A 23840-nucleotide genomic window follows, 5' to 3' on the forward strand; every position below is an offset into this window, starting at 1 on the left:
CCAATTATTTTAACTTATTCCTTCCTTAAAAAAAGGAGTGCGCTAGAATTAGGTTCCTGCTTTGTGACTTTCCTGAGAAAATGAATACGATCAAAGTGATGGATCTATGAGGTCAACAACAACTCTTCCAACTTGTTTTTTAAAGAAAAAATAAACTTAAATTGTAAAGAGAAAAAACTCTTTAAGTTACTCCTTGCTTTTGACAAAAAAAAGTTTGCTAGTGTTAGCTTTGTGCTAATGCTAATTTTACACACTTTACTGGAAAAAAAAACAACCTATTATAAGATTTCAACGACTCTTCTAGTCAACGTTTTTTTTAACCAACTCACTCTTCTGACTTTTATTAATAAAAAAAAGACTTTTCAACTAAATTCTATACATTTTTTAAATCGAGTGTGCTAGCGTTAGCTGCGCCCTATAGCTAACGTTAATGCCGCACACTTTCCTGAGAAAAACAACCTTAAGTGAGTGTATTTAACACACATTTTGGAGCTTTCCCACATAGCTTAAGCTTCTAATTCCAAATATGTCTGTCCCGTTCCCCTCCTGTTTTATAAGTCTGGCACCAGCGTTTAGCAGCGCTCGCTAAAATATGAGTGCGGTGAGCTACTGAGTCGCTGCCAACTGCTATTACTGACTCTAATACTCGCCGCTATTACACACGTCCAGTCGAGCAGCTAACAGCGAATCATACACCCTGAGAAAAGAAAAAAAAACTAATCAATGCATGAATACATGGTCTGTATGTGCTTTATCTTTAATCTTTATCTATTTATGAATTAAATTAAACTGGTGATATTACATGTATTCTTACCTATGATACAATATTTTAACTTTAACCAAATATTTTAAGATCGTATTGAAAATGAATATTCAAATAATTCGTTTTTAAATGTTTATAGTAAAAATTCTCAACACAAACAATATATTTAATAAAAAAATATGTTTGAAGGAAATATATAAAGTTTATTTTTCTAATGAATGTAAGTATATTATGTATAATTTATTACATTTAAATGGTTTGCTGCAAATAAATCTGTTAAAAATGTTTTTTTTCATGAGGGACAAAATAAATATTTGGGAAATTAAATAAATAAAAAAGTAAATATACCCTTGATTCCCTATGATTGCATTGACATAATTATTAAAGTCAACAAACATTTTACTTTTTTATAGATAAAAATACACTTAAACCATTAAAATAGTAATTATATCCTCTTATATTTGTGCTCAACAAACACAAACGTTAAAAAAAATACATCAATTGTTTCACGATGTAAAAAAGTGGTTCTTTGTTCGTGTTTTTATTTAACTACAGTAACTTTCTCCCTTCATTCCTTCCTTTTATCAAACTCTATGTAGTAAGAAAGTAATGGAAATAAAAAGTAAAAAATAATAATCTTCTACTCAATTGAAAAATAAATAAATATAGATACAATTAAACGTATGTAATATATATATATAAATAAATAATATATACTCTATATAAAAAGGAAATTAAAATGTATTATAGTATTTAAAAGTGTTTATAAAAAATAAACACATACATAATTTGTATAATTACGAGGGAAAACCAAGAGCGCGCTGTAGTAACAAATATTTGATTTATAGAGTCTGAGACGCCAAGAGATTCCGCTTGAGGCCAAACTCAGGACGTTACCACCGACACCACATCCAAATGTTTGGGAAACAAACTACGCCTAAGATATACATGTTTGTCTGAGAGAAAACGGAAATTGCAGCCTAGCTTCTCCTCGCCATCGCTGCAATTTGTCGAGCGCCGTCCTGGAGGATTTGATCCCACAACCTACTCCTGCTGCGGAGGATTTGTTTGCGTGAGTGGAAATCAGCCGCGGTGGCCGTCGGAGATTAGGTGCGATGAGGGATGCATTCTTTCTGCGGTCGCCCTCGCCGTCCGGCCCCCCAAAAACAAATGCACAGATCATTTCGGGAGGGGATTTAAGTCGGATTTAAGCACTCAAGTGGTTTCCTTGTTTTGATCCACACATGAAGACGGAACTTTGAGATGACAGGGGCCTCTAGGGGCCTCTTTTTTTCTCTGTGTTATTCACTACTTTGAAGACTGACAAAGATAGATTCAGGGGCCAAATTCTACTCCGTGTCTGTATCTTGATGTATTAGTTAATGATTCATGTTCTTCTTCTTGCATGCATTGTGTTGCCCATAAAGCTCAGCACCTGCTGTCCAACTGAGCTTATTGCTATTTACAATATTTCAAATGCTAAAAAAAGTGTTGAATTATACAGATAAAAATGAGTATAAATAATAGTATCGACTAGTTTAATCCATTTTTCTTTTTAAATTTGTATTCCATGTTATGTTTTTCAAATGCTTTCAGATTAGGATTGTCACACAAAGAACAAAAATCTTAAAGACAGTCGAACACAAGGTCCAAATATAATTTATTTTTCTATCGAACTGTCTCTAACTGACACTGGAAAGATGAGTCCAACTGATGTCAAACTTGATTCTTGGAGGCTAAAACAAGCAAATTAATCTCCTCCTTCGCAAACTATCACAAACTCCTTCGAGCAAAAATATCCACTTAGTTTTATGGGAATATTTAATTGAAATTGAGTTTTTTTTTTGTTCAACAGTATAACTAAGGAAATGTCATTGACATGAGGTCAGAAGAGAACATGTATAAAATGTTGACAGCTAACAATTGAAATTTGTATTTACAATTTATTAACTTTAAATAAAACTTTAATAAGTTATTTTAAGTTTTTTTTTTTCTTTACCCTTTTGGTGAATAGAAATACAAATAATGGGGGTAATAATCATATTATATTTAGAAAATAAACGTTTTTTAACGAGAGGTTTATACATATTTTATTGGCATATTTCGGTTTATACTATGTTGATATAAGGACATTTAATTGCCTGCCTCTGCTCTATATTATGTAGGTTCTTGTGCGTAAATATCATATTATATTTAGATTTTTTAAAAAAAAATTTTAAATCAGTTTAATGTTTTTTAACAAGAGGTTGATACATATTTTATTGGCATATTTAGGTTTATTTTTATGTTGATATAAGGAAATGTAATTGCCTGCCTCTGCTCTATATTATGTAGGTTCTTGTGAGTAAATATCATGTTATATTCAGAAAAAAAAGAAGTTATTTTAAATTAGTTTAATGTTTTTTAACGAGAAGTTGATACAGATTTTATTGGCATATTTAGGTTTATTTTTATGTTGATATAAGGACATTTAATTGCCTGCCTCTGCTCTATATTATGTAGGTTCTTGTGCGTAAATATCATATTATATTTAGATTTTTTTTAAAAAAAATTTAAATCAGTTTAATGTTTTTTAACAAGAGGTTGATACATATTTTATTGGCATATTTAGGTTTATTTTTATGTTGATATAAGGAAATGTAATTGCCTGCCTCTGCTCTATATTATGTAGGTTCTTGTGAGTAAATATCATGTTATATTCAGAAAAAAAAGAAGTTATTTTAAATTAGTTTAATGTTTTTTAACGAGAAGTTGATACAGATTTTATTGGCATATTTAGGTTTATTTTTATGTTGATATAAGGACATGTAATTGCCTGCCTCTGCTCTATATTATGTAGGTTCTTGTGAGTAAATATCATGTTATATTCAGAAAAAAAAGAAGTTATTTTAAATTAGTTTATTGTTTTTTAACGAGAGGTTGATACATATTTTATTGGCATATTTAGGTTTATTTTTATGTTGATATAAGGACATTTAATTCCCTGCCTCTGCTCTATATTATGTCAGTTCTTGTGAGTAAATATCATATTATATTCAGATTTTTTTCTTTTTTTTTTAATCAGTTTAATGTTTTTTAACAAGAGGTTGATACATATTTTATTGGCATATTTAGGTTTATTTTTATGTGAATATAAGGACATTTGATTCCCTGCGTCTGCTCCATATTATTTAGGATCATGAAAATATCATAAGAAATTAAAATCATTCCATTTACGTGGAAAGAGTCGCGACTGTTTAACGTCTTAATCTCCTGCTTTCATTTAATTGTTCAATTTCATTGACCCACGTTCACATAAAATTAGCTCCACGAGTGGAAATATTCTGACAATACCTGATAAAAACACATTCCAAGAGCAGAAAATACGCCCGTCGTGGAAACATAAAGCTTTTTTTTTTTTGGGGAGCGTTTTTGAATTTTATTTGTCTTAAAGCAGTTTACGAGTGCGGGAAGGTTAAGTGGAACACCATCGGAGCTGCTAAAGTGCTCCACGGTCCACGGCCCGCTCGAGCCGCCACCTGCACCTTCAAACGCCGTGTTAACTCACAATGTGCAGCCCGTTACCGCGTTTGAAAGAGATTTGCACCTGGACTTCATGCCCCGTTTCTTTTCATTTGCCAGGGAATCCCTTCATCGTCCCCACAAACGTCAGTTTCTGCTTCGGAGCCGGGGCTGTAAAAATTGACTAATTGGTTCTGGATTTGTCGAGCAGGGTTTTTTTTTACAAACCCCAGAGTTGTGACTTAACTTGTTCAGGCTGCTGAGAGAGTCATTAATGCAACACGCCCAGGATTGTTTGGGAGGTTTTAAGGCGGCTCCGTTGAGCTTTGCTTTTCCTCTCGTGGTCGTGTAGGACGTTTCATTGACGACTAATTGATGCGTTGAACAGACCTCGACTGTGTTCCTTGACTTACTCTTCAACCGAGCGTGTCATACTCACTTAAAACATGTCGCTGTTACAAATTGGTTTTAATCCTTGATTTATTACGTTTTATATCTTCTTCATTATCTCATTAGACTTTAGTAGCGACTTCAAAATGATCTAAAAAATGAATTCTCAAGCAGATATTTAAGGTGTCTCGGGCACCTTTTCAAGGGCGGCTCCTGTAACACCCCCTTCGGGATCTGTTCCAGGCATGTCCAACTGGAAGAAGGCCTCAGTACAGACCCTGGAACTGGTTCTGGAAGAACTGGAGGAAGTTTCAAGTTAAAGAAATGTCTAGAACTCTTAATCCCTCAACCCGACATAGAAAAGGTGGATCTAGTGATGGATGGATGGATACATGGATCGATGGATGAATCAAAGGATGGATTGATGAAATAATAAAGGATAAATTAATGGATTGGTGTATGAATGAATGGATATATGGATGGATAGATTGATGATGGATGGATGGAGGTGCGTATATGAATGATTGAATAGATGCATGGCTTTTATGGATGAATGGCTGAATGGATGGATGGCTGGATGGATGGATGAATCGATGGATGGAGGGATGAAGGTAGGGATAGATGAATATATGTATAGATGGATTGGGTTGGGTAAATGAATGGATGGTTGGTAAATGGACAGGGGGTGTATGGATGGATAGATGGATACATGAATGAATGGATGAATGGTGGACAGATGGAGTGTATGCATAGATGGATGGATGGTAGATGGACTGGGAGTGTATGGATGGGGTGGTGTATGGATGGATGAATTAAAATATGTGTCGATTCATGGGGTGGTGTATGGATGGATGAATTAAATGATAGGTCGACTGATGGGGTGGTGTATGGATGGATGAATTAAAAGATGGATCGACGGATGGGGTGGTGTATGGATGGATGAATTAAAAGATAGGTCGACGGATGGGGTGGTGTATGGATGGATGAATTAAATGATAGGTCGACTGATGGGGTGGTGTATGGATGGATGAATTAAAAGATAGGTCGACGGATGGGGTGGTGTATGGATGGATGAATTAAATGATAGGTCGACTGATGGGGTGGTGTATGGATGGATGAATTAAATGATAGGTTGACGGTTGGGGTGGTGTATGGATGGATAAATTAAAAGATAGGAGGAATGATGGGGTGGTGTATGGATGGATGAATTCAAAGATAGGTCGACAGATGGGGTGATGTATAGATGGATGAATTAAAAGATAGGTCGACAGATGGGGTGGTGCATAGATGGATGAATTAAAAGATGGGTCGACTGATGGGGTGGTGAATGGATGGATGAATTCAAAGATAGGAGGACTGATGGGGTGGTGTATGGATGGATGAATTAAAAGATGGGTCGACGGATGGGGTGGTGTATGGATGGATGAATTAAAAGATAGGTTGACGGATGGGGTGGTGTATGGATGGATGAATTAAAAGATAGGTCGACGGATGGGGTGGTGTATGGATGGATGAATTAAAAGATAGGTTGACAGATGATGTGGTGTATGGATGGATGAATTAAAAGATAGGAGGACTGATGGGGTGGTGTATGGATGGATGAATTAAAAGATAGGAGGACTGATGGGGTGGTGTATGGATGGATGGATTAAAAGACGGATTGACAGATGATGTGGTGTATGGATGGATGAATTAAAAGATAGGAGGACTGATGGGGTGGTGTATGGATGGATGAATTAAAAGATAGGAGGACTGATGGGGTGGTGTATGGATGGATGAATTAAAAGATAGGAGGACTGATGGGGTGGTGAATGGATGGATGAATTCAAAGATAGGTCAATGAATGGGGTTGTGTATGGATGGATGAATTAAAAGATGGATGGATGGATGGATGACTATACATTAAAGAGGTTAAACTCACATGATACTTCCTCGGGTACATCTGACCCAGACGCCGGTGGTTCTGGACCGTTAATGTGAAGATTGATTCGACCGCAGCATCATCTGGCGACACACGAACCGAACACGCGAGTCGGTCGTCAACATCGTCGCTACAACCTCTGGACACGCGAGACGACGATGACCGTTTTTTAATGTCTCTCAGTCATGCGAGACTTTTTAGGGAAGATCAGAAACAGACTTTCCCTAAATATGTTGTTTTTTTTCCAGCTTTAAATTCTTCCTAAATACTTTTTATTCTTGAGCTCCGTGTTACATGTTTAATGTGTACAATTACCTGCTGGTCATTTTTTTTACAACATGTGCTTTAACTTGAGTTTACTGTTCGTGAATAAAAGTGCCGTAAAAAAATCCATCGTACGATCAAGGAAACATGCAAACATGTTTAAGCCATATGTCCAAGTGCCGTAAAAAAAGACCAGTTTCATCTGGACGGGAAAAATCCTGGAATTCAACTATCGCAATTTATTGTTAGTATAAGTATATCTATATATTTTAATATATATCATATTAAATACAGGTTTTAGATCGATTTTTTTTTAATCAACAAAACTAATAAAAAAAACACTAAACAGGTTTAAAATAAATCAGAATTATCGTGGAAAATAAAACAACTGGGAAGAAAATACTAAAATAAACCAAAAGATAGCATAGCTGTCAACACAAGCGTACGATAGTCAAGAAAACAACCAAGGATAAGAAAAAAAATACCTTGATCACATTAAATAGATCAAGAAAAGCATAAAACCAGATATAAACACAGGAAAAAAGGAGAAACAATAGGGAGGGCAACATGAGTTCAATCTGACACTGCGGACTGGAACCCGAAATCGTTTTTTTTTGTAAGGGGAGACAGAGAAGTGAGGCACATAAAAAATAAAACCAAAAAAGAATACAGTATAATAAAAAAAAACATAAGTGAATAATGGACTAAACTCTTGAAAGTATTAAGTACTGTGTTGTTCTGAGTATTATCTTGATCTTTAAAGTATGTACTTTTTTGAGTATTGTTTTGATTGTTTAAGCGCTTTGTGACCCTGGTCTCGAAAAGCGCTATAAAAATAAATATTACTTACTTACTTACTTACTATAGTGGAAGTTGAAGTATCTGAGAAGATATATTCATCTTTTTAAACTATTTCAAAATATTATTATATCAATGTTTTTTTCTTTAATATTAAAGTTCTCAATTGGATATCATATTTTTTTTTGTTGAAATGTTGTTATTTAATTGCTGATAAAGATAATTTAGATTCTAATGTTATATACACAAAAATACAACATTTTGCATTGAGGTAATTTTCCTATTAGCGGAACAATAGCTAGCACTGTGTTTAACTACTTAAGCTAGCACGTTTAAAACTAACCAATCAAGTTAAGACTCTCTGTTATATGTCACAGGGTGATAACCTTGAGGTAAACCACACAAAATATATCACATTTTCGTGCGGATACGGCCTTCTTGAGACCTTGGCTCCTGCAACCAGTTTTGGTGAATTTAATACCACTTTAAAAAGAAAACAGTGTTTTTTGGAGAAACCATAACATGTCATCTTCACAGGGTGTTAAATGGTGGGACAGGCATTTATCTAAGAATTGTTTTTTTTAAAAATATGTATTTTAATGTATCAGTGAAACAATTTTAACATTTAATTTAGATTTTAAAAATATGGTTGTGATATAAATTCCAGAATTTTCTGACTATGAATTCATTCATTCATTCATTCATTGTCTACTGCTTTATCCCTTTTTGGGGGTCACGGGGAGACTGGAGCCTATCCCAGTATCATAGGGTGAGAGGCAGGGGACACCCTGGACAGGACGCCAGTCTGTCTCAGGACACACAAAGACAGACAACCATTCCAACACACACTCACACCCTATGGAAATTTTCCCCAAGTTCTCAATCAACCTCTGTATGTTTTTGGACTGTGGGAGGAAACCGGAGTGCCCGGAGTAAACCAACGCAACCAAGTTGTCTCGGCCTGGAAGCGAACCAGCAACCTTCTTGCTGTGAGGCAACCGCTCTAACCAAGGCGCCAAATAAAAAGATTATATTTAAAAATCACTTAAAAGTATATTCATATTGTCGTACAGTGACATTGAAACATACATTATTGAAAGTATTGGTACCCCCAAAAAAATGACTAAGGACGAGAGGATACAGTCGTCTCCCAAAAGATATTTATTTACCCCCATTTGTACAGTTTCAAGACCAGGAAAAGTCAGCGGCAGACGCGGAAAAACGATCGCACTCTTACCTGACTTGGCTCCCCTCCATACGTGACATCATACGCCATTCAAAAACATCATTGTCACAACATAATCCTGCTCTTCTCACGTGTGATCATGTCGACACCTGAGCCGGAGCGAGGGCTTTGAAGCCATTGTCGCCGGCGTAATAACCCGCAGTCACGCCGGGATAACGATCGCAATGATTTATATCTCCAACCTCATATTTCCCCGAGATCTCAGAACTAATTGAAAACGTCAGAAATGTTCTGGTCCCAACCCCCCCCCTACCTCCCCCTGGGTGAGGGTCCGGACTTGTCTGGGGGAGACTGGGAGACAACGTGGCCTGCAGGTGAGTGGAGATGATGTACATGGGCTCGGGTTTCACGCGACCGGACTGCCATTGATCCTGGGGAAGCCTGTGGGAAAACGGTAACTGAACCTGGACCAGATGTGAACAGGATCTATGGGAACAGTTCAGAGGACAAAGTGTCAACTTTTTTTTAACGTGGAAACTCTGTTTTGTCAAATGTGGATCGTTTTGAGGCCGACTTGACGTGGACGATCCTGCGTCTAATAAATCTTCAGTTTGCGAGCGAGGGACCGCGGGATCCAGAAACGACTCCATTCAGAAGAAGAAAACACATCTCGACGAGTCCAACCAGCAGTAGAATGCGGTCAGATTTAAGAGGAACCACAGGTTGTCGGTGCCAAACCTTCGCTGCTCCAAACACAACTATTTTTCTCCGCTTGAAACTTCGGTCGGACATGAAAAGATGGAGAAGTGGATCCAGCTTTTGTTTCGCCATGAGAAGCAACGAGAAGAGTCTCATCAAGTCAAGAAAAATAACCGTTAGAAGCTTTAGAAGTAGATAAAGAGCATTTTCTTTAAATATTCAAAGTATTATTCATTAAAATATCTATGTACTAACGTGTATATATCATGTAGAGCACATGTGTCACATTCTAGTATGACCTGCTGGGTGTTTTTTAGTCGTTAACTATACAGTATTAAGTGTTTAAGATAAGATAAGGGATTATTGGTGTCTCTATTTTAACATACATAGACTTCCAATAACAGTAACAATGACTTTAACTGACACTCTTTGAGGTAACGATGACAAATACAAAAAAAATTTGAGCCTACGAAAATAAAAATACAACATCGTCATGGCGATACCTGCTACAGAAATTTTGGTAAATACGGCAACATTTACTTTTTAAGACTTTTAAATTTAAGACCAACTTGAAAATCAAACTACATTAAAAAAAAAAAAAAGGCAATTTTGCAGATGCAGTTTAACCAACATTTTTAATATAACTAAAAAAAGTGAAAATAAGTTAAGTTGACTTTTTTTTTAATACTTTTGAAAACTTGATTTAAAAAAGCTTCAAATGCCAACTAACGCCTTGCTTTGAGATTCATGAATTGATGCCTTTGAAGACTTTTTAAATGAAAATATACATTTTGTTCGGCCCTTAACTTTATTTTCAATTCGACTTTGTTAAAATATCTTGGCCACTTGAATGAGTTTGTCAGCCCTGATAAAGAAAGATACGTTTGTTGGTTTGTTTTGAGGGTTAAGAGATAATCTGTAAAGAAAGACGGGAAAAAAGTGGCCAAAACAAACAACTTTAATGATAATTAAGGGTTGAGTTATTGAAATAAAATGTATTTTAAAAATTGTGTGTTACCCGCCAAAATTATTTCAACATGATCAATTTTCTGGTTCAAGGAAGAGCCCACGTCTGAAGAAAACTAATTTTAAACTATGTTATCAGTACGGGCCGCCTAAATATAGTCAAGTGGCCGCTTGTGGTCCCTGGGCCGCAAATGATGACCCTTGACGAAGACGTAACTGCTTTCATTTGCTTTGAAACCAAAATATGTCCAAACATCAGCTTTAAAAGCTGCTTGAGTCACTGTATCCTCTCGTCCTCAGTCATCGCCGAGTTATTGATGGATATCATTGTTACTTTCCTGCTATCTGGTGGCCGGAAATGTAATTACAACTCAAGTATGAACAAACGCTTTGAATATTTGCATGTTAATTCTAAAAAAAAAAGGGAATTATTTATTTATTTTGTAACTGCTTTCATTGGTTTTAAAACCAAAATATGTCCAAACATCAGCTTTAAAAGCAACTTGACTTGACTGTATCCTCTCGTCCTCAGTCATTGCCGGGAACTTGGGGGATTTCCTAGTTCCTTTCCTGCCATCTAGTGGCCGGAAATGTAATTTCAACTCAAATATGAACGCTTGAATATTTGCATGTTATTTCTAAAAAAAAAGAAAGAAGGAATTATTTATTTTGTAACTGCTTTCATTTGTTTTGAAACCAAAATATGCCCAAACTTCAGCTTTAAAAGTGACTTGACTGTATCCTCTCGTCCTCAGTCATCGCCGGGACTTTAGGGGATCTCATAGTTCCTTTAGCTGCGGAGGACGATCTAGCGGTCGGAAATTGAATTTCAACACAAATGAAACTTGCGAAAAAGGATCAGACGCCGTTCATTTTTACCTTCAAATTCTAAAAACAAAAATCGAATCCTTTTTTTTTTTATAGACACTTTATTTTAATATACACTATAAAATCACTATGATAAAAAATATGATTAGAAAACTAAAATCGATACAGTTTAATCGTATCGTGAGGAAATAAAATATCGATAATTTCTCACCAGTAGCATGTACGGAATCAACAAATTAAAATTTGAACAACTTTTTTTCCCTTGGAATTCACTTTATTCTTTGGTATCAAGCTGATAAAAAACCGTTGCAAGAGTCTTGTCGTGGTCCCCGTGTGTGCGGCTCAGCAGCGCCCTCTGCCGGAGTCACGAAGATCTCCCCTGCACCTTAAACGTCATGGTCACCACGTCCTCGATCCCGGCCTGGATCTCGTCCTGATCCCGCACGGCGGACACTCCCTTGGGGGTCCCGGTGAGGATGAGGTCTCCCTCCTCCAGGGTCATGAAGTCGCTGATGTAGCTGATCAGGTGCGGGATGGAGAAGATCATCTGGGACGTGCACGCGCTCTGCCTCACCTGCTGGTTCACCTTCAGCCACAGGGTCACGCTCCCGGGCTCCGGGATCCGGTCCTTGGGGATGAAGTCGCTCACGGGGCAGGAGGTGTTGAAGGCCTTGGCCAGGGTCCAGGGGAGACCTTTGGACTTGCACACGTCCTGGGCGTCGCGCGCGGTCATGTCCAGGCAGAGCGCGTACCCGGCGACGTGATCCATGGCGGAGGACTGCGGGATGGAAGTGCCCCCCTTCCCGATCACCACCCCGAGCTCCACCTCGTGGTGCAGGTTGCTGGAGTAGGTCGGGACCAGGATGGGGGAGCCCTCTCTGACGTAGGCGGAGGGGGGTTTCAGGAACAGAACCGGTTCCGTCGGGATGGCGTTCTTCAGTTCTTTCGCGTGGTCCGCGTAGTTCCTGCCCACGCAGACGATCTTGCGACCCCACTCCCAGAACCTGGAGATGTTCCCCGCGGACATGGCTGACGAGGGACAGAAGTTACGGAACCGATCAAAAGTCACGGAACCAGCGGTCAGCTGAGAGACGTCCTGGATACGGGGAGCGCGTTGGGACAAAAAGAAAGCGATCGCAAAAATCCTGAAACTGATTATGTATTTCGCTGTATTCGGAGAATATTTATTGTTTTCATAATTCATGGAAGTGTATTAATGCTATCAGAATATTGAATGGTTGAATTTAACATTTTTATTAAAATGTTGTTGTTTTTTTCACATTGAGTTTTTTTTATTTCTAATTCAAATAGTTCAAAAGTAAATGGTCAAATTCAATTATTTTTCTATCTTAGCCTTTTGAATTTTATATAAAAATTTGATTTTAAAATTTGTTATTACTTACTTACAAGACAATACCGTTGCTTTGGAATCCAACATGATGAATTAAAATCCAAAGTATTACATACATTTTTTTTTATAATTGAATTCAGTAAGTTCTATAGTAAGGTTACGTTTTTTTATTGAGTAATTTAATTCAATAGTTTTTACAATAAAAGGTTGATTTCTCCTTTAAAAATGAATTCATTAATAAATTAAAAATGTAATTATTAAAAAAATTAACATTTTTTTAACCTACACTTATATTCATCTTTATAATCTTTAAAAAATGTATTCAGTGCCTGAAATAATTCTTTAGAAAATATTAAATGGTCTTTTTTCAATTATTTAAAGAAAACCCCAACTAACTTTACCTTACAACGTAGAAATGATTACATTCAATTATTTAAAAAACCCAATATCTAAAGCATTTCAATAATAATAAATAAGATATAAATAATACCAAATTAAATTCAAAGTTACAATTGGAAAATGTTAAATTGAACCATTACATATTCTCCACAGCACTGATATACTTATATTAGATTCATAAAACATACATCTCTAATATATAAGTAGGTAAGTAATTTATATTTATCGAGCGCTTTTCCAGACCAGGGTCACAAAGCGCTTGAAACAATCCAAACAAAACTCAATAAAATATAAACTTAAAACATCAAGATAACACTGAGAACAACACAGGACTCCCAGAAAATCAAATAAAAGCCTGCACAAATAAAAATGTCTTAAGATGTTTCCTTTAAGGAGTCAGTAGACTTTTAATCGTATTAAGTTGACAATGGCTCCCCCAAAAATACCTTTGATTCTAATTTAAAACGAAATTAATTAAATTAAAAACATGTATTCTGCGTGTAATAAACGTTTGCATTCTTTTTGTATTTATTTATTTTGTGCTGAAAACAAAATGTACGTAATTAACTTTTTTAATATTTATTTAATCTTGTCACTTGGACTGAAGGACAAGTAAATGAAATAAATTAAAAAATAAAAATCAGTGTTTAGACGATCCCCCCCCCCTCCCCCCTTAACTTGATTGGTTGAGTCCGGCGGGTCAAAGGTTAAATCGGGGGCGGATGCGGAAGTGATCCAGATCCAAACTTTGCTGTGTTGGATTCGATCACTTGTTTGTTATGATCTTCAAGGCTCTCGTAGGGAGTGCCTGCACTCTGGTCGGTGCTGCGACTGTCTTCAAACTCGGTACGTGTTAGATTCTCACGAAAACACAACATTCATCTTCCGGTCAGAGTCTCCGCGGACGTCATTTGATAGTATTTTATTATAACGTGACGTGTTAGTGTTTAAGCTAAAGTAAGTTAACATACTGAACGAGCTTCGTTGCATAATCCTTGTATTTGTTATGTAAAAGCTAACATAGCTAGCTTTTATTCGCACGCTGCTTTGTTTACGTTGATGTCATATAATGTTATTTTTATTATCTTAAGTTAAATATCTGGTTGTTGTTCTCATACAAACTACTACTAATGTTTTGCTAGCATTTAAGATACACCTTATACATTTGTTCAGACAATAATTGTTCAATTTTATTGTTGATAAACTTAAAACTTAAGTTTATGATATAAAGAACAGCAATATAATAGTTAATTTATCCAGCTTTTTAATATGAAATAGCATTAGTTACATTTATATTATCTTCAGTAAAAACTACAATAGCATCCATCAATTATTTACAGTATAAGTCACTCATTTTCTTTTACAATATATTCCTTAAAAATGAAATCCATATCATTGATCCAAAAACAAGGCATTAATGGACATTAAAAACCTCCTCAATTAAAATGTAAAAGGTGGCCTGTGGACACTTGATGAATACGATTATTTTGTTAGTTTCAACTGTCAAAATATTTGGTAAATATTTGACCTGGATGAAAGAGAACTTAGTACATTTTAGTTTTTAGTGGACTGCAAAAGTATATTTATTCTATGTTAAAACCTTTGAACCTAATTAAACTAAATAAATATAATCAATAGTTATTTTCTCTTCAATTTTGGTTCATTGCCGAATTGGTCTTTAAATTAAAAATAATGTTTAAGTTAAAGACTTTAAAATGCCTTAACCTGTCCCTGTTTGAACATTGTCAGAAAAATAACCGGCAAAGAAACCGTTAAATAAAAATCTATTAAAGGTCAAATGGTTGTTTTATTTCTGTTTAACACTCAGTTGCTCGTCCGACCCAAGGTTAGATTGGAACCGGTTTTTATCACGGTCTGTAAGTGATTATTCTTATCCAAACTCTCTTCTACGCAAGCGAGTCAATATTGAAATGAGTGAGGCCGGTTGATATTTTTTTTCAGGCAAAACTGGATGAATCCTGCTCCTAACTGGATTGTGTCACCTTGTTTTCTCCGGTGAAGCCTCAGCTGAAGCCAAGGTCCACACTAGCGCTCTGCTCCAAAGCGTGGTGAGAAGGTCGGCTCTGGTGGAACAAGCCAACATGAGGGTGGAACTCCTGCCGGCGCTCAGCGACAACTACATGTACCTGCTCATCGACTCTGAGACCAAAGAAGCGGCGGTTGTCGACCCAGTAGAGCCGGTCAAGGTACTTTTTTACATGCTTATTACTTCCAAATAAAAGCTACATCTTGGACAACTTTAGCTACTATTTAAGTTTAATGTGTTTGTTGTTAAAGAAGGCGCAAGTGGTTTTCTCTTAATGTTTTATTGTGGTAAGAAGGTTGAAAGTTTCTTTTCAGTTAAAACATTTGCAGAAAACATTATTTTTATCATATTTATTCTGTAGTCCTTCAGTTCTAAAGTGAACAAGACAATCTAAATGTTGCTAAATGTTTATTTAGTAAAGTTATCATTTATTTCCCCATAAGATCTAGTATTAATAATATTTTCCTCTTCATATTTTTTAAAAATTGAAGCTATTCTTTAGCAAAAAGTAGTTGAAGTTCATTTTATCAAGTATACATAAGTGTAAGTATGTAGTATAGTTGAATATATGTTCAATATATAGTTATTTATGGTCTGATGCAGCTTCACAAAGCCTTATTTTCAGAGTCCACTAGATGGCGGTCTCTGTGCTATTTTTGTTTTGAACGACTGTTCTAATGAAACATCATTTTTAAACTGATGGCGCCACCTATTGACCTCTAAACAGAATTACACTGTTTCATGAAGCTTCATCACCACTTGTAGTGCACTACTAGTTTGATACTTCTTCTGACTAAATTGTGACGTTTCAAGCTTACTGAAGTACACTTTAAGTATTCTCAAATCTACCTGCATAAACTCTGAGTTTATAGTTTAGTTAACAGAAGTATACTTTAAGTTAACTTTTCTCTATACCACCAATGTACTAGGTATTTACTTCTAGTGCATATATTGCAATACATTTAACAGCCTTGTGTAGGAAGCGACCTGGCACTGTACTTGAAGTACATTTAAAAGTATTCTTGAGTACTTTTGAAAAATAGTATGTCAAATGTAAACTTCAAGTATACTACTTTAATTTAAGTATAAAATAAATGTACTCATAGTTCACTTGAATGTACTGCTTTTTGCTGAGTGATGAGCAATTGAAGTATCTTGTTGGTCCAGGTGGTCGAGGCCATCAGGAAGCACGGCGTGAGGCTCACGACTGTTCTCACCACACATCACCACTGGTAACTTTCAAGCTAATTGTACTTTATTTATGATATTTTGAATAACTTGATTAAGTTCTGGTCTCTTCTCAGGGACCATGCGAGTGGAAACGAGAAGCTGAAGAAGATGATGCCGTCGCTGAAGGTGTACGGAGGAGACGACAGGGTGGACGCCATCACAAAGAAAGTTTCTCACTCCAGTAGTTTTAAGGTGAGAAACGTTTGTTTGCTTCTCAGTTAGTAATGAATTATAAATATTTCTGTTACAAACTGAATCGGCGAAGGGAAAAGTTATGTGGCCCTCACAGGGGAAAAGTAAAAAAAGTAAATTACATTCCATTAAAGTAGAAAAAGGGAAAGTAAGATGAAAAAATGTAGCATTTTATTAAGGAAATAAAAAGGTAATTGAAGTTCAAAAAAAGGAAAATTAAATAACAACATCAAATTGAAGTAAATTGTACTTCCTTAAGTTAAGGTACAAAATAAAACATTTAATTTAAGTTAAAAAAGGAAAGTAAAAACCAGTACTAAAAAGGTAATTATGATAAAGAAATGTAACGTAAAATTAAAGTATAAATAAATAAAAGTAAAATGGAAAATATAAATGGTACAAAAGGGGAAAGTAAAAGAAAAAAATCTAACATTTATTTAGGACAAAATAAAACTGAAATTAAAGTCAAGTAAAAAAAAATGAAAGTAAAATATAAACAACAATTATTTGAAGTACAAAAAAAGGGAAAAATAAAGACAATATAAAATGAAAAAATTTAGCATTTATTAAGGAAAAAAAATGTGATTGAAAGGGAAAATAAAAAAACAACATTCATTTTAAGTATAAAAAAAGAAATTAAAGATTTTTAACATTTAGTTGATAACAAAATAAAACATGTAATAGAAGTAAATTAAAAGGAAAGTCAAATGAAAGAAATTACATTTGATTAAAAAAAGGGAAATAAAAGGAAAAAAAGCTCCAAACATTTGAAGTAAAAAAAAAAAATTATAATAATTATAATTATAATAAAAAGGGAGGAAAATGAAGAAAAAAAATAATAATAATTGAATTTTTTTTTTTTCACGAGAAAAAAAATGTGGAGACCGTGATCACAACCTTTTCATCTGATTTTCCTCCATCTTGTCCAGCTCGGCTCGCTCACCGTCAAATGTCTGTTCACTCCGTGTCACACCACCGGCCACATCTGTTACTACGTCACCAAGGAAAACAGCTCGGAGCCTCCGGCCGTGTTTACAGGTACGACCTCCATACAAACGCCAGTGTAGTCGTCACATGGTGTGTTCTGTGTGCGGCAGGCGACACCCTCTTCGTGGCGGGCTGCGGTAAATTCTTCGAGGGGACGGCGGAGCAGATGCACAAGGCCTTGCTAGAAATCCTGGGTCGCCTTCCTCCTGAAACGGTAGGTCCTCGTAACGATGGGTCCGGCGGTCGCCACTCATGGCCGGTGTGTTTCAGCGCGTCTACTGCGGCCACGAGTACACGGTCAGTAATCTGAAGTTCGCTCGCCACGTGGAGCCGGAGAACGAGGTGATAAAGACGAAGCTGGCGTGGGCGAAGGTGAGGGAATCGTCTCCGTCGAACGACCTTCAACAAACTCATTTTTTTTACATTGTTTCTAAAGGAGCAATGTAGCAACGGAGACCCGACCGTCCCGTCGACTCTGGCGGAGGAGTTCACTTTTAACCCTTTTATGAGAGTCAAGTACGTTCGTTTTTCTTTCCACACGTATGTTTTTTCATCTCGATCCTGATTTTTCTTTCCGTCCAGCGAGAAGTCGGTGCAGGATCACGTGAAGCAGACGAGTCCCGTGGAGACGATGCGAAGCCTCCGTAAAGCGAAAGACTCATTTCGAGTGCCAAAGGAATAATTTTGACGTCAGTCGTGTTTTTTCGCTTTAAATGCTCGTTATAAGAAGATTTTAGACTCGGTTCTTACGAAACACAAGCTCCAAAGTTAAACCCGCTGTCGCTATTTTTTCTGTTCGTAAAAAGCAAATTGGCAAAAAATAAATAAATAAAATGTTTTAGCTCCTATAATATAATTTAAGACTATTTTAATTGATGTGATGCATTAAAATAAGTGATCAGGGTTTAATGAATGAATCTACATACATTGACATCTTTTGAATGTTTAATGTAGGCTGTTAATATTTTATTTTAATTGTTTTTGTGTAATGATTATGTTCCCCTGACAAGTGTACATATCTGCAACTGCTGTTCAAAACAAATATTTTGTGATCGTAACCAGCAATAAACCCGTTAAAACACAAAGATTTGAAGAGTTGAAGCCAGTTCTTACATCGCGGGCCTTTTATTTTGCCAAAATGAAATGTTATTTTGCACCAAAACAAACATAGTTTGCGGAATTTCGTAGCTGAAATACATTTTACGGTGGTGGATTGCGTATATTTGGTTAAGCAAAAAATGTTTATCGACCTTTAACCGGTGTTGGCCCCTATATAGACCATAAAACCCCTGAGTTATTTGTTCCATTACTTTAGGTTCTACGAATAGCCCTCTAACCAAACTTCGCTATTGGTTAAAGGGCAGAGCACTATGAAGTAGAACCTGCTTCTAATCCGCCGCCACATACTTTTATTCCAGAAAACGTAGTTATTTTAACAAACTTACATCGCTTAAATCACCTAAATTTTACTTATTAATAAGCTTAGTATCTTACCATAGCGAAGAAAGGGGGAAGAATGTTTTTGTCGTAATTCAAAAATAAAGGCGCAAATCGACCTCCATAGATTAATGAGAATGATTGATTTTTAGTCTTGATTGGAAGCAAATTTTCTTAAAAGAATTGACAAAAGTGATTATTAATTTAAAGGCAATTTTATCTTTCAGCCGTTTCTCCTTCTCTTCTGGAATTTTGAGTTTCATAAAGACTTTTAGTTTTGTTTTTGCCTGCATTTTTTCATGCAGCCGTGAATACAGGTCTAGTCTCAAGTTTCAAACAATATAAAGGAATTGAGTCAAAATTTTTGGGGAGTTTTGGGAGTATATCAGTGCCATCAGAATATTGAATGCTTTGAGTTTAAACATTAAAAATGTGTTTTCTACATTGTCACATGATCGTCTGCGCATCTTATGATTGGATAAAACTTCGATCTAGTAGCTCGGTGATCTGTTCGATTCAATATTAAAGGAAACGAATGAAAAATAAGACTTTTTTTTAATTATTGGAATATAAAACTGTGTAAAATGAATACATTTTTTCTTACTTTCAATTAGTATAGTTATTATTTGTAATAGAATATTTAATTAAAACGAAAAAAAACTTTGTTTCAATATTTGAACTATTAAATTCAACCATTCATTTTTTGGTGGCACCGATGAACCTCCATAGGATGATGTTATAAACATGGAAATGAAAGAAACACTTCATGAAAAGTGCTTTTAATATTTGCCATTTTTTACCATCACGTTACAAAACTATCGCGGCTTCATGACGACAATAAAAACACACACATAAGAGCAGATATATTAATGTATGCTTTAAAAAAACATGGTTAAACGATCAGTCGACATGAAGACATGAGGCCGGTGTCACCACTTCATCATCAGCCCGTTGGTCATCTTCTCGATGGCGTGGTAGCGCGTGTGCAGCAGCTGGCGCGCTCGCTCCTCGCCGACCGCCTCCAGCCACGAGCGGTACAGCTCGGCCACGCTCGCCTCCTCCTCCGGGGCCTGCACCAGCTCCGCCTTGTAGAGACCCTCCACCTTCTGCAGCAGCTCTTTGGGGTCCTGACCCGGCGCCGCCTTCACCTGCCCGCCGCCGTTGATGCAACCTGGAAAGGAGACGAGAGTTTGAAAAAAAAAACTTGACTCGAGATAACGTCGAGTGATGAAGCCGAACCTGAAGGACAGGCCATGACCTCCACGAAGTGATACGGAGATTTTCCGCGCTTGAGTCTCTGGACCAGGTTCTGGATGTTCCGGAATCCATACGTGAAGGCGAAGCTCAGGACGACTTTGCCGTCTTTCTCTAGCGACACCTCCTGGAAGTCTTTATTCCTGGAAGAACACGAATATTTGACGACCTACTTGACTCGAGATTCGAAGTGGACTCACTTGAGGGTCTTGTAGGTCAGCTCCTTGACCTCCTCGCCGAACAGCTCTCTGGCCGCGTTGGTGAAGACGTGATGAAGGAAGCCACCGGATCCTCCTCCGGCGTGAGACAGGAAGTCGCCGCCGGTGATGCTGCTGAACCTGAAGCACGATATTTAAAAAACGCTTTCACCGTCTGTGTCCGTCACATCGAGAAATAATGGATCAAATCTCACATGGTGTCCGGCGTGGACGGTTGAAGGTCACTCAGAGAGACTTTCTGCTCCTCCAACATCTTCATTACCTCGCCTGCACAACAGTCATGTCGAGGAGTTAGAGCCAGACCAGTCTCAATAAGTACAAGTTTAAGCAGTAGTAGCAGTTAAAGTATGGGAAAAAAAAGACAAAGTATAATTAAAATGTTTAGTAAAACTAGTAGAACGACAATATGTAACATTAAATTGGAGTAAATTCTACTTCATTAAGTTAAAGTACAAAATAAAACATTTCATTTAGGTGAAAAAAAGTTCTAAAAAGGGAATTAAGATGAAGAAATGTGATGTTTACTTAAAGTATATATATATATATATATAAAAGTAAAATGAAAAAGAAAAAAGTAAATACATTCAATAAAAGTGGAAAAGGAAAAGTGAAATAAAAAAATGTAACATTTATTGAGAGCAAAATTAAACATTTAATTAAAAAAGAAAGTAAAATGAAATAAATTAAAATTCCATTTAATTAAAGTAAAAAAGGGAAAGTTAAAAAGAAAAAAATGTACCATTTTATTAAGGAAATAAAAAGGCAATGACGTTTAAAAAAAGGAAATTAAATAACAACATCAAATTGAAGTAAATTGTACTTCCTTAAGTTGAATATATATATATATACAGTAAAATTAATTGTACAAATTGGAAAATGGAAAGTCAAATGTAAAATGATAAGACTTTTACAGTACAAAAAAGAGAAATATAAAGGGATGAGTGAAATGAAAAAATTTAGCTTTTAATTAAGAATATGTAATTTAATTGGAGGTAAAAAAGGAAAGTAAATAAAAATACAACAACAACATTAATTTTAAGTTAAAAAAAAGGAAAGTAAAATAAAAAAAATGGAATATTTAATTGAGAACAAAATAAAACATTTAATAGAAGTAAATAAAAAGGAAAGTCAAATGAAAGAAATTACATTCGATTGAAATTAAAAAAAGAGAAAATAAAACGGAAAAAAAGCTCTAAACATTAAATTAAAGTAAAAAGAAATGAAAGCAAAATGAAAAAAAATATGGACAACAATGAATCAATTGAACTACAAAAAGGGAAAATTAAACATTTGATTTAAGTCCAAAGAAAGGGAAAATAAAACTGCAAACCGACCTGAAGTGATGACACAGTCGACTTCTCTGGTCTCAGCTTCATTCAAGTAGAAATCTGACCTGGAAGCCTCAAGTTTTTTGTCGAAGCAAGGCATCACTGCGACGTGATAGATCTGCTGTGGGCTCAGACCCTTGAAAAAAAAGGTCAAAATTTTAATTTACAATTTCAAAAACCAATGAACGAGTCTCAACATTTCATACCTGCTGCTCTGCAAAATAACCTTTGACCAGAGACCCCATCATCTGCTGAGGGGAGCGAGTGGAGCTGATGTAGGGAAGGATGAACTCGCCGTGAGTCTTCTCCGCATAGCAGATCCAACCTGAGACACATTCGTAGTTTATTTTAAACCCCGAAAAACAGTTAAGAAAACGTAGCTCCGAATTAAAAATACCTGGACAAGCGGACGTCAACATCGGGAGGGACTTCTTGTCCTGATCCTTCCTCTGATATCGCTCCAGAAACTCCCTCTGACTCTCCAGTAGACTGAAGGTTCTGCTGTAGCTCGTGTCGAAAACATGATGGACTCCTGAGGCACCAACGCTCATGTTAATCATCATCATCATACGAGACTCAACAACAACTTCAATTAGAGATAATATTAAGTCATAATAAAACTGCTTTTTAAACTTAACAATAGAATAAAAAATGAAGAACTTACCAAGACCTTTAAAAAACGAGGTGAGCCTTCTTCCCGTTTCGCTGCTGCTGAGATCGTAGTGAGCGGCGATGGAGGCTCTGGATTGAGGCGACATCGACACGATCACCACCTTCTGCTCCGTCTCGCCAGACTGTGTCAATCAAAAAAAATCCTCAAATCGATCTCGAGCTTTCGAAACCAACCAAACAAATAACCCGCAAAAAACCTTGTTGCTCCGCAGGACTTTGAAAAGCTCCTCGTGGCTCTGCTGCGTGATAAGAACGCTCTCGGCGGACGTGATGCAGCCACTGCAGGCCAGACAGTCGTTCAGAGTGATCTTCGCCTTTTCCAGCTTCTGCCGCCCGCCATCCTACGAACACGTTTACGATTCAAATTAAATGAATGGATCCCCCAAAAAAAATTTTACGACCCACTATTTATTTAGAAAACATACTTGGTCCACTTGGAAATAACTTCCATCATCTTCTATCTGGATTTTGGCGACAGATCGACCCTCTTTCTTCTCGATCTTCACAGGTTTGACGCATTCCTGTGAAAGAATGTGTGCACAAGACAAACACGATGATATCATTTAAAAACGGGGAAATCAAACAGACTCACAATTTCCTACAAATTTTTGTTTTTTACTGCAAGTCTATTTGTTATGTTGACAATAAATGGAATGCATTAGCTTTTTCCACACTTTAAAAAATCCGTTTTATAGGACAAACATTGTCTAAAGACAGATAAAAAAACTACCTATTGATACCAAAAATCATTTAAAAAAATTACAAATAAACCAGTACATAATTAACATGTATTTATATGTATTTTTTTTATCAAACTAATCTGGTTTGTGTCAAACTTTTATTTTGCCAGGAAGTTAGATAAAGATATACAATAGTTATTTTAACAAGTGTTATAGAAAATACGCAAGTCATAGTGACGCAATCATGCGCACATGATGCGAAGTATGTGGAAACAGTTTAGAGGATTTAGAGACATTCATATAATTGTACGTTAAAGAACATATTCAAAGAATTAAAGATACATTTGGAATTGAATGTGAAAGGTTGAACTTTTCACCGGATCTAATGCTTGTTGCCCAGATATTCCAATGGATTTACATCACATCGACGATGCAAATATAAATATATATATATATATATATATATATAGTTTTAAGAATGGGTTTTAAGCAGGTATTTCCCTAAATTGACAGCGTTTGTTCTCGAACAAAAGGCTGAAATTGTACATTAAATGATAATCGTTGCAAACTTCTTTCAAATCGACACTAATAAATCGTTTGTTTCGTTTAATGAAACATCCAAAAATGCCTTAAACAGTAGAAAAAGAGTCGATACCTGAGACGGTGTGATAAAATCATCGAGGTCAGTCAACTGCAGAACTCCACTGAACAGAGAAGCCATTCCTACTG

General features: G+C 36.1%; 3 protein-coding genes across 4 annotated transcripts; 1 reads left to right on the forward strand and 2 right to left on the reverse strand.

Moving 5' to 3' along the window:
* Positions 1-11420: 11420 nt before the first annotated feature.
* On the reverse strand, positions 11421-12409 carry fahd1 (FAH domain containing oxaloacetate decarboxylase 1). The gene has a single exon (XM_087809711.1). The coding sequence runs from the start codon at positions 12341-12343 to the stop codon at positions 11681-11683; it is 663 nt and encodes a 220-aa protein (XP_087665837.1). The 5' UTR covers positions 12344-12409; the 3' UTR covers positions 11421-11680.
* Positions 12410-13785: 1376 nt separating this feature from the next.
* On the forward strand, positions 13786-18609 carry hagh (hydroxyacylglutathione hydrolase). 2 transcript variants are annotated; one of them, XM_087809709.1, is made up of 9 exons: positions 13786-13912; positions 15089-15273; positions 16281-16345; positions 16418-16535; positions 17465-17573; positions 17633-17736; positions 17793-17894; positions 17959-18038; positions 18105-18609. In XM_087809709.1, exons 1-9 carry the CDS (start codon positions 13846-13848, stop codon positions 18202-18204), a joined length of 930 nt encoding a protein of 309 aa, XP_087665835.1. In that variant the 5' UTR covers positions 13786-13845; the 3' UTR covers positions 18205-18609. The 2 variants fall into 2 exon arrangements, with proteins under 2 accessions (XP_087665835.1, XP_087665836.1); XM_087809710.1 differs by having other exon boundaries at positions 13809-13912; positions 15029-15273.
* A 1129-nt stretch (positions 18610-19738) lies between these two features.
* Positions 19739-23840, reverse strand: ciao3 (cytosolic iron-sulfur assembly component 3). The gene is made up of 11 exons (XM_087809244.1): positions 23767-23840; positions 22857-22952; positions 22629-22772; positions 22424-22553; positions 22157-22291; positions 21966-22084; positions 21766-21895; positions 20626-20698; positions 20414-20551; positions 20199-20356; positions 19739-20130 (listed from the first exon to the last, which is right to left on the reverse strand). The coding sequence occupies exons 1-11, from the start codon at positions 23830-23832 to the stop codon at positions 19889-19891; spliced, it is 1431 nt and encodes a 476-aa protein (XP_087665370.1). The 5' UTR covers positions 23833-23840; the 3' UTR covers positions 19739-19888.

The sequence above is a fragment of the Callionymus lyra genome, chromosome 15, assembly GCF_982586985.1.
Source record: "Callionymus lyra chromosome 15, fCalLyr1.hap1.1, whole genome shotgun sequence".
NCBI classification, from domain to species: domain Eukaryota; kingdom Metazoa; phylum Chordata; class Actinopteri; order Syngnathiformes; family Callionymidae; genus Callionymus; species Callionymus lyra.

What these genes read in the sequence shown, in the direction of transcription:
- hagh (XM_087809709.1), top strand. Translation starts at nt 13,846, where the DNA reads ATGATCTTCAAGGCTCTCGTAGGGAGTGCCTGCACTCTGGTCGGTGCT. An exon ending in ACCCAGTAGAGCCGGTCAAG is followed by an intron (nt 15,274 to 16,280) that starts GTACTTTTTTAC and finishes TTGTTGGTCCAG; the next exon opens with GTGGTCGAGGCCATCAGGAA. An exon ending in AACCCTTTTATGAGAGTCAA is followed by an intron (nt 18,039 to 18,104) that starts GTACGTTCGTTT and finishes CTTTCCGTCCAG; the next exon opens with CGAGAAGTCGGTGCAGGATC.
- fahd1 (XM_087809711.1), bottom strand. Translation starts at nt 12,343, where the DNA reads ATGTCCGCGGGGAACATCTCCAGGTTCTGGGAGTGGGGTCGCAAGATC.
- ciao3 (XM_087809244.1), bottom strand. Translation starts at nt 23,832, where the DNA reads ATGGCTTCTCTGTTCAGTGGAGTTCTGCAGTTGACTGACCTCGATGAT. An exon ending in CTCGTTTTTTAAAGGTCTTG is followed by an intron (nt 22,292 to 22,423) that starts GTAAGTTCTTCA and finishes TTGGTGCCTCAG; the next exon opens with GAGTCCATCATGTTTTCGAC. An exon ending in CTGACCTACAAGACCCTCAA is followed by an intron (nt 20,357 to 20,413) that starts GTGAGTCCACTT and finishes GTGTTCTTCCAG; the next exon opens with GAATAAAGACTTCCAGGAGG.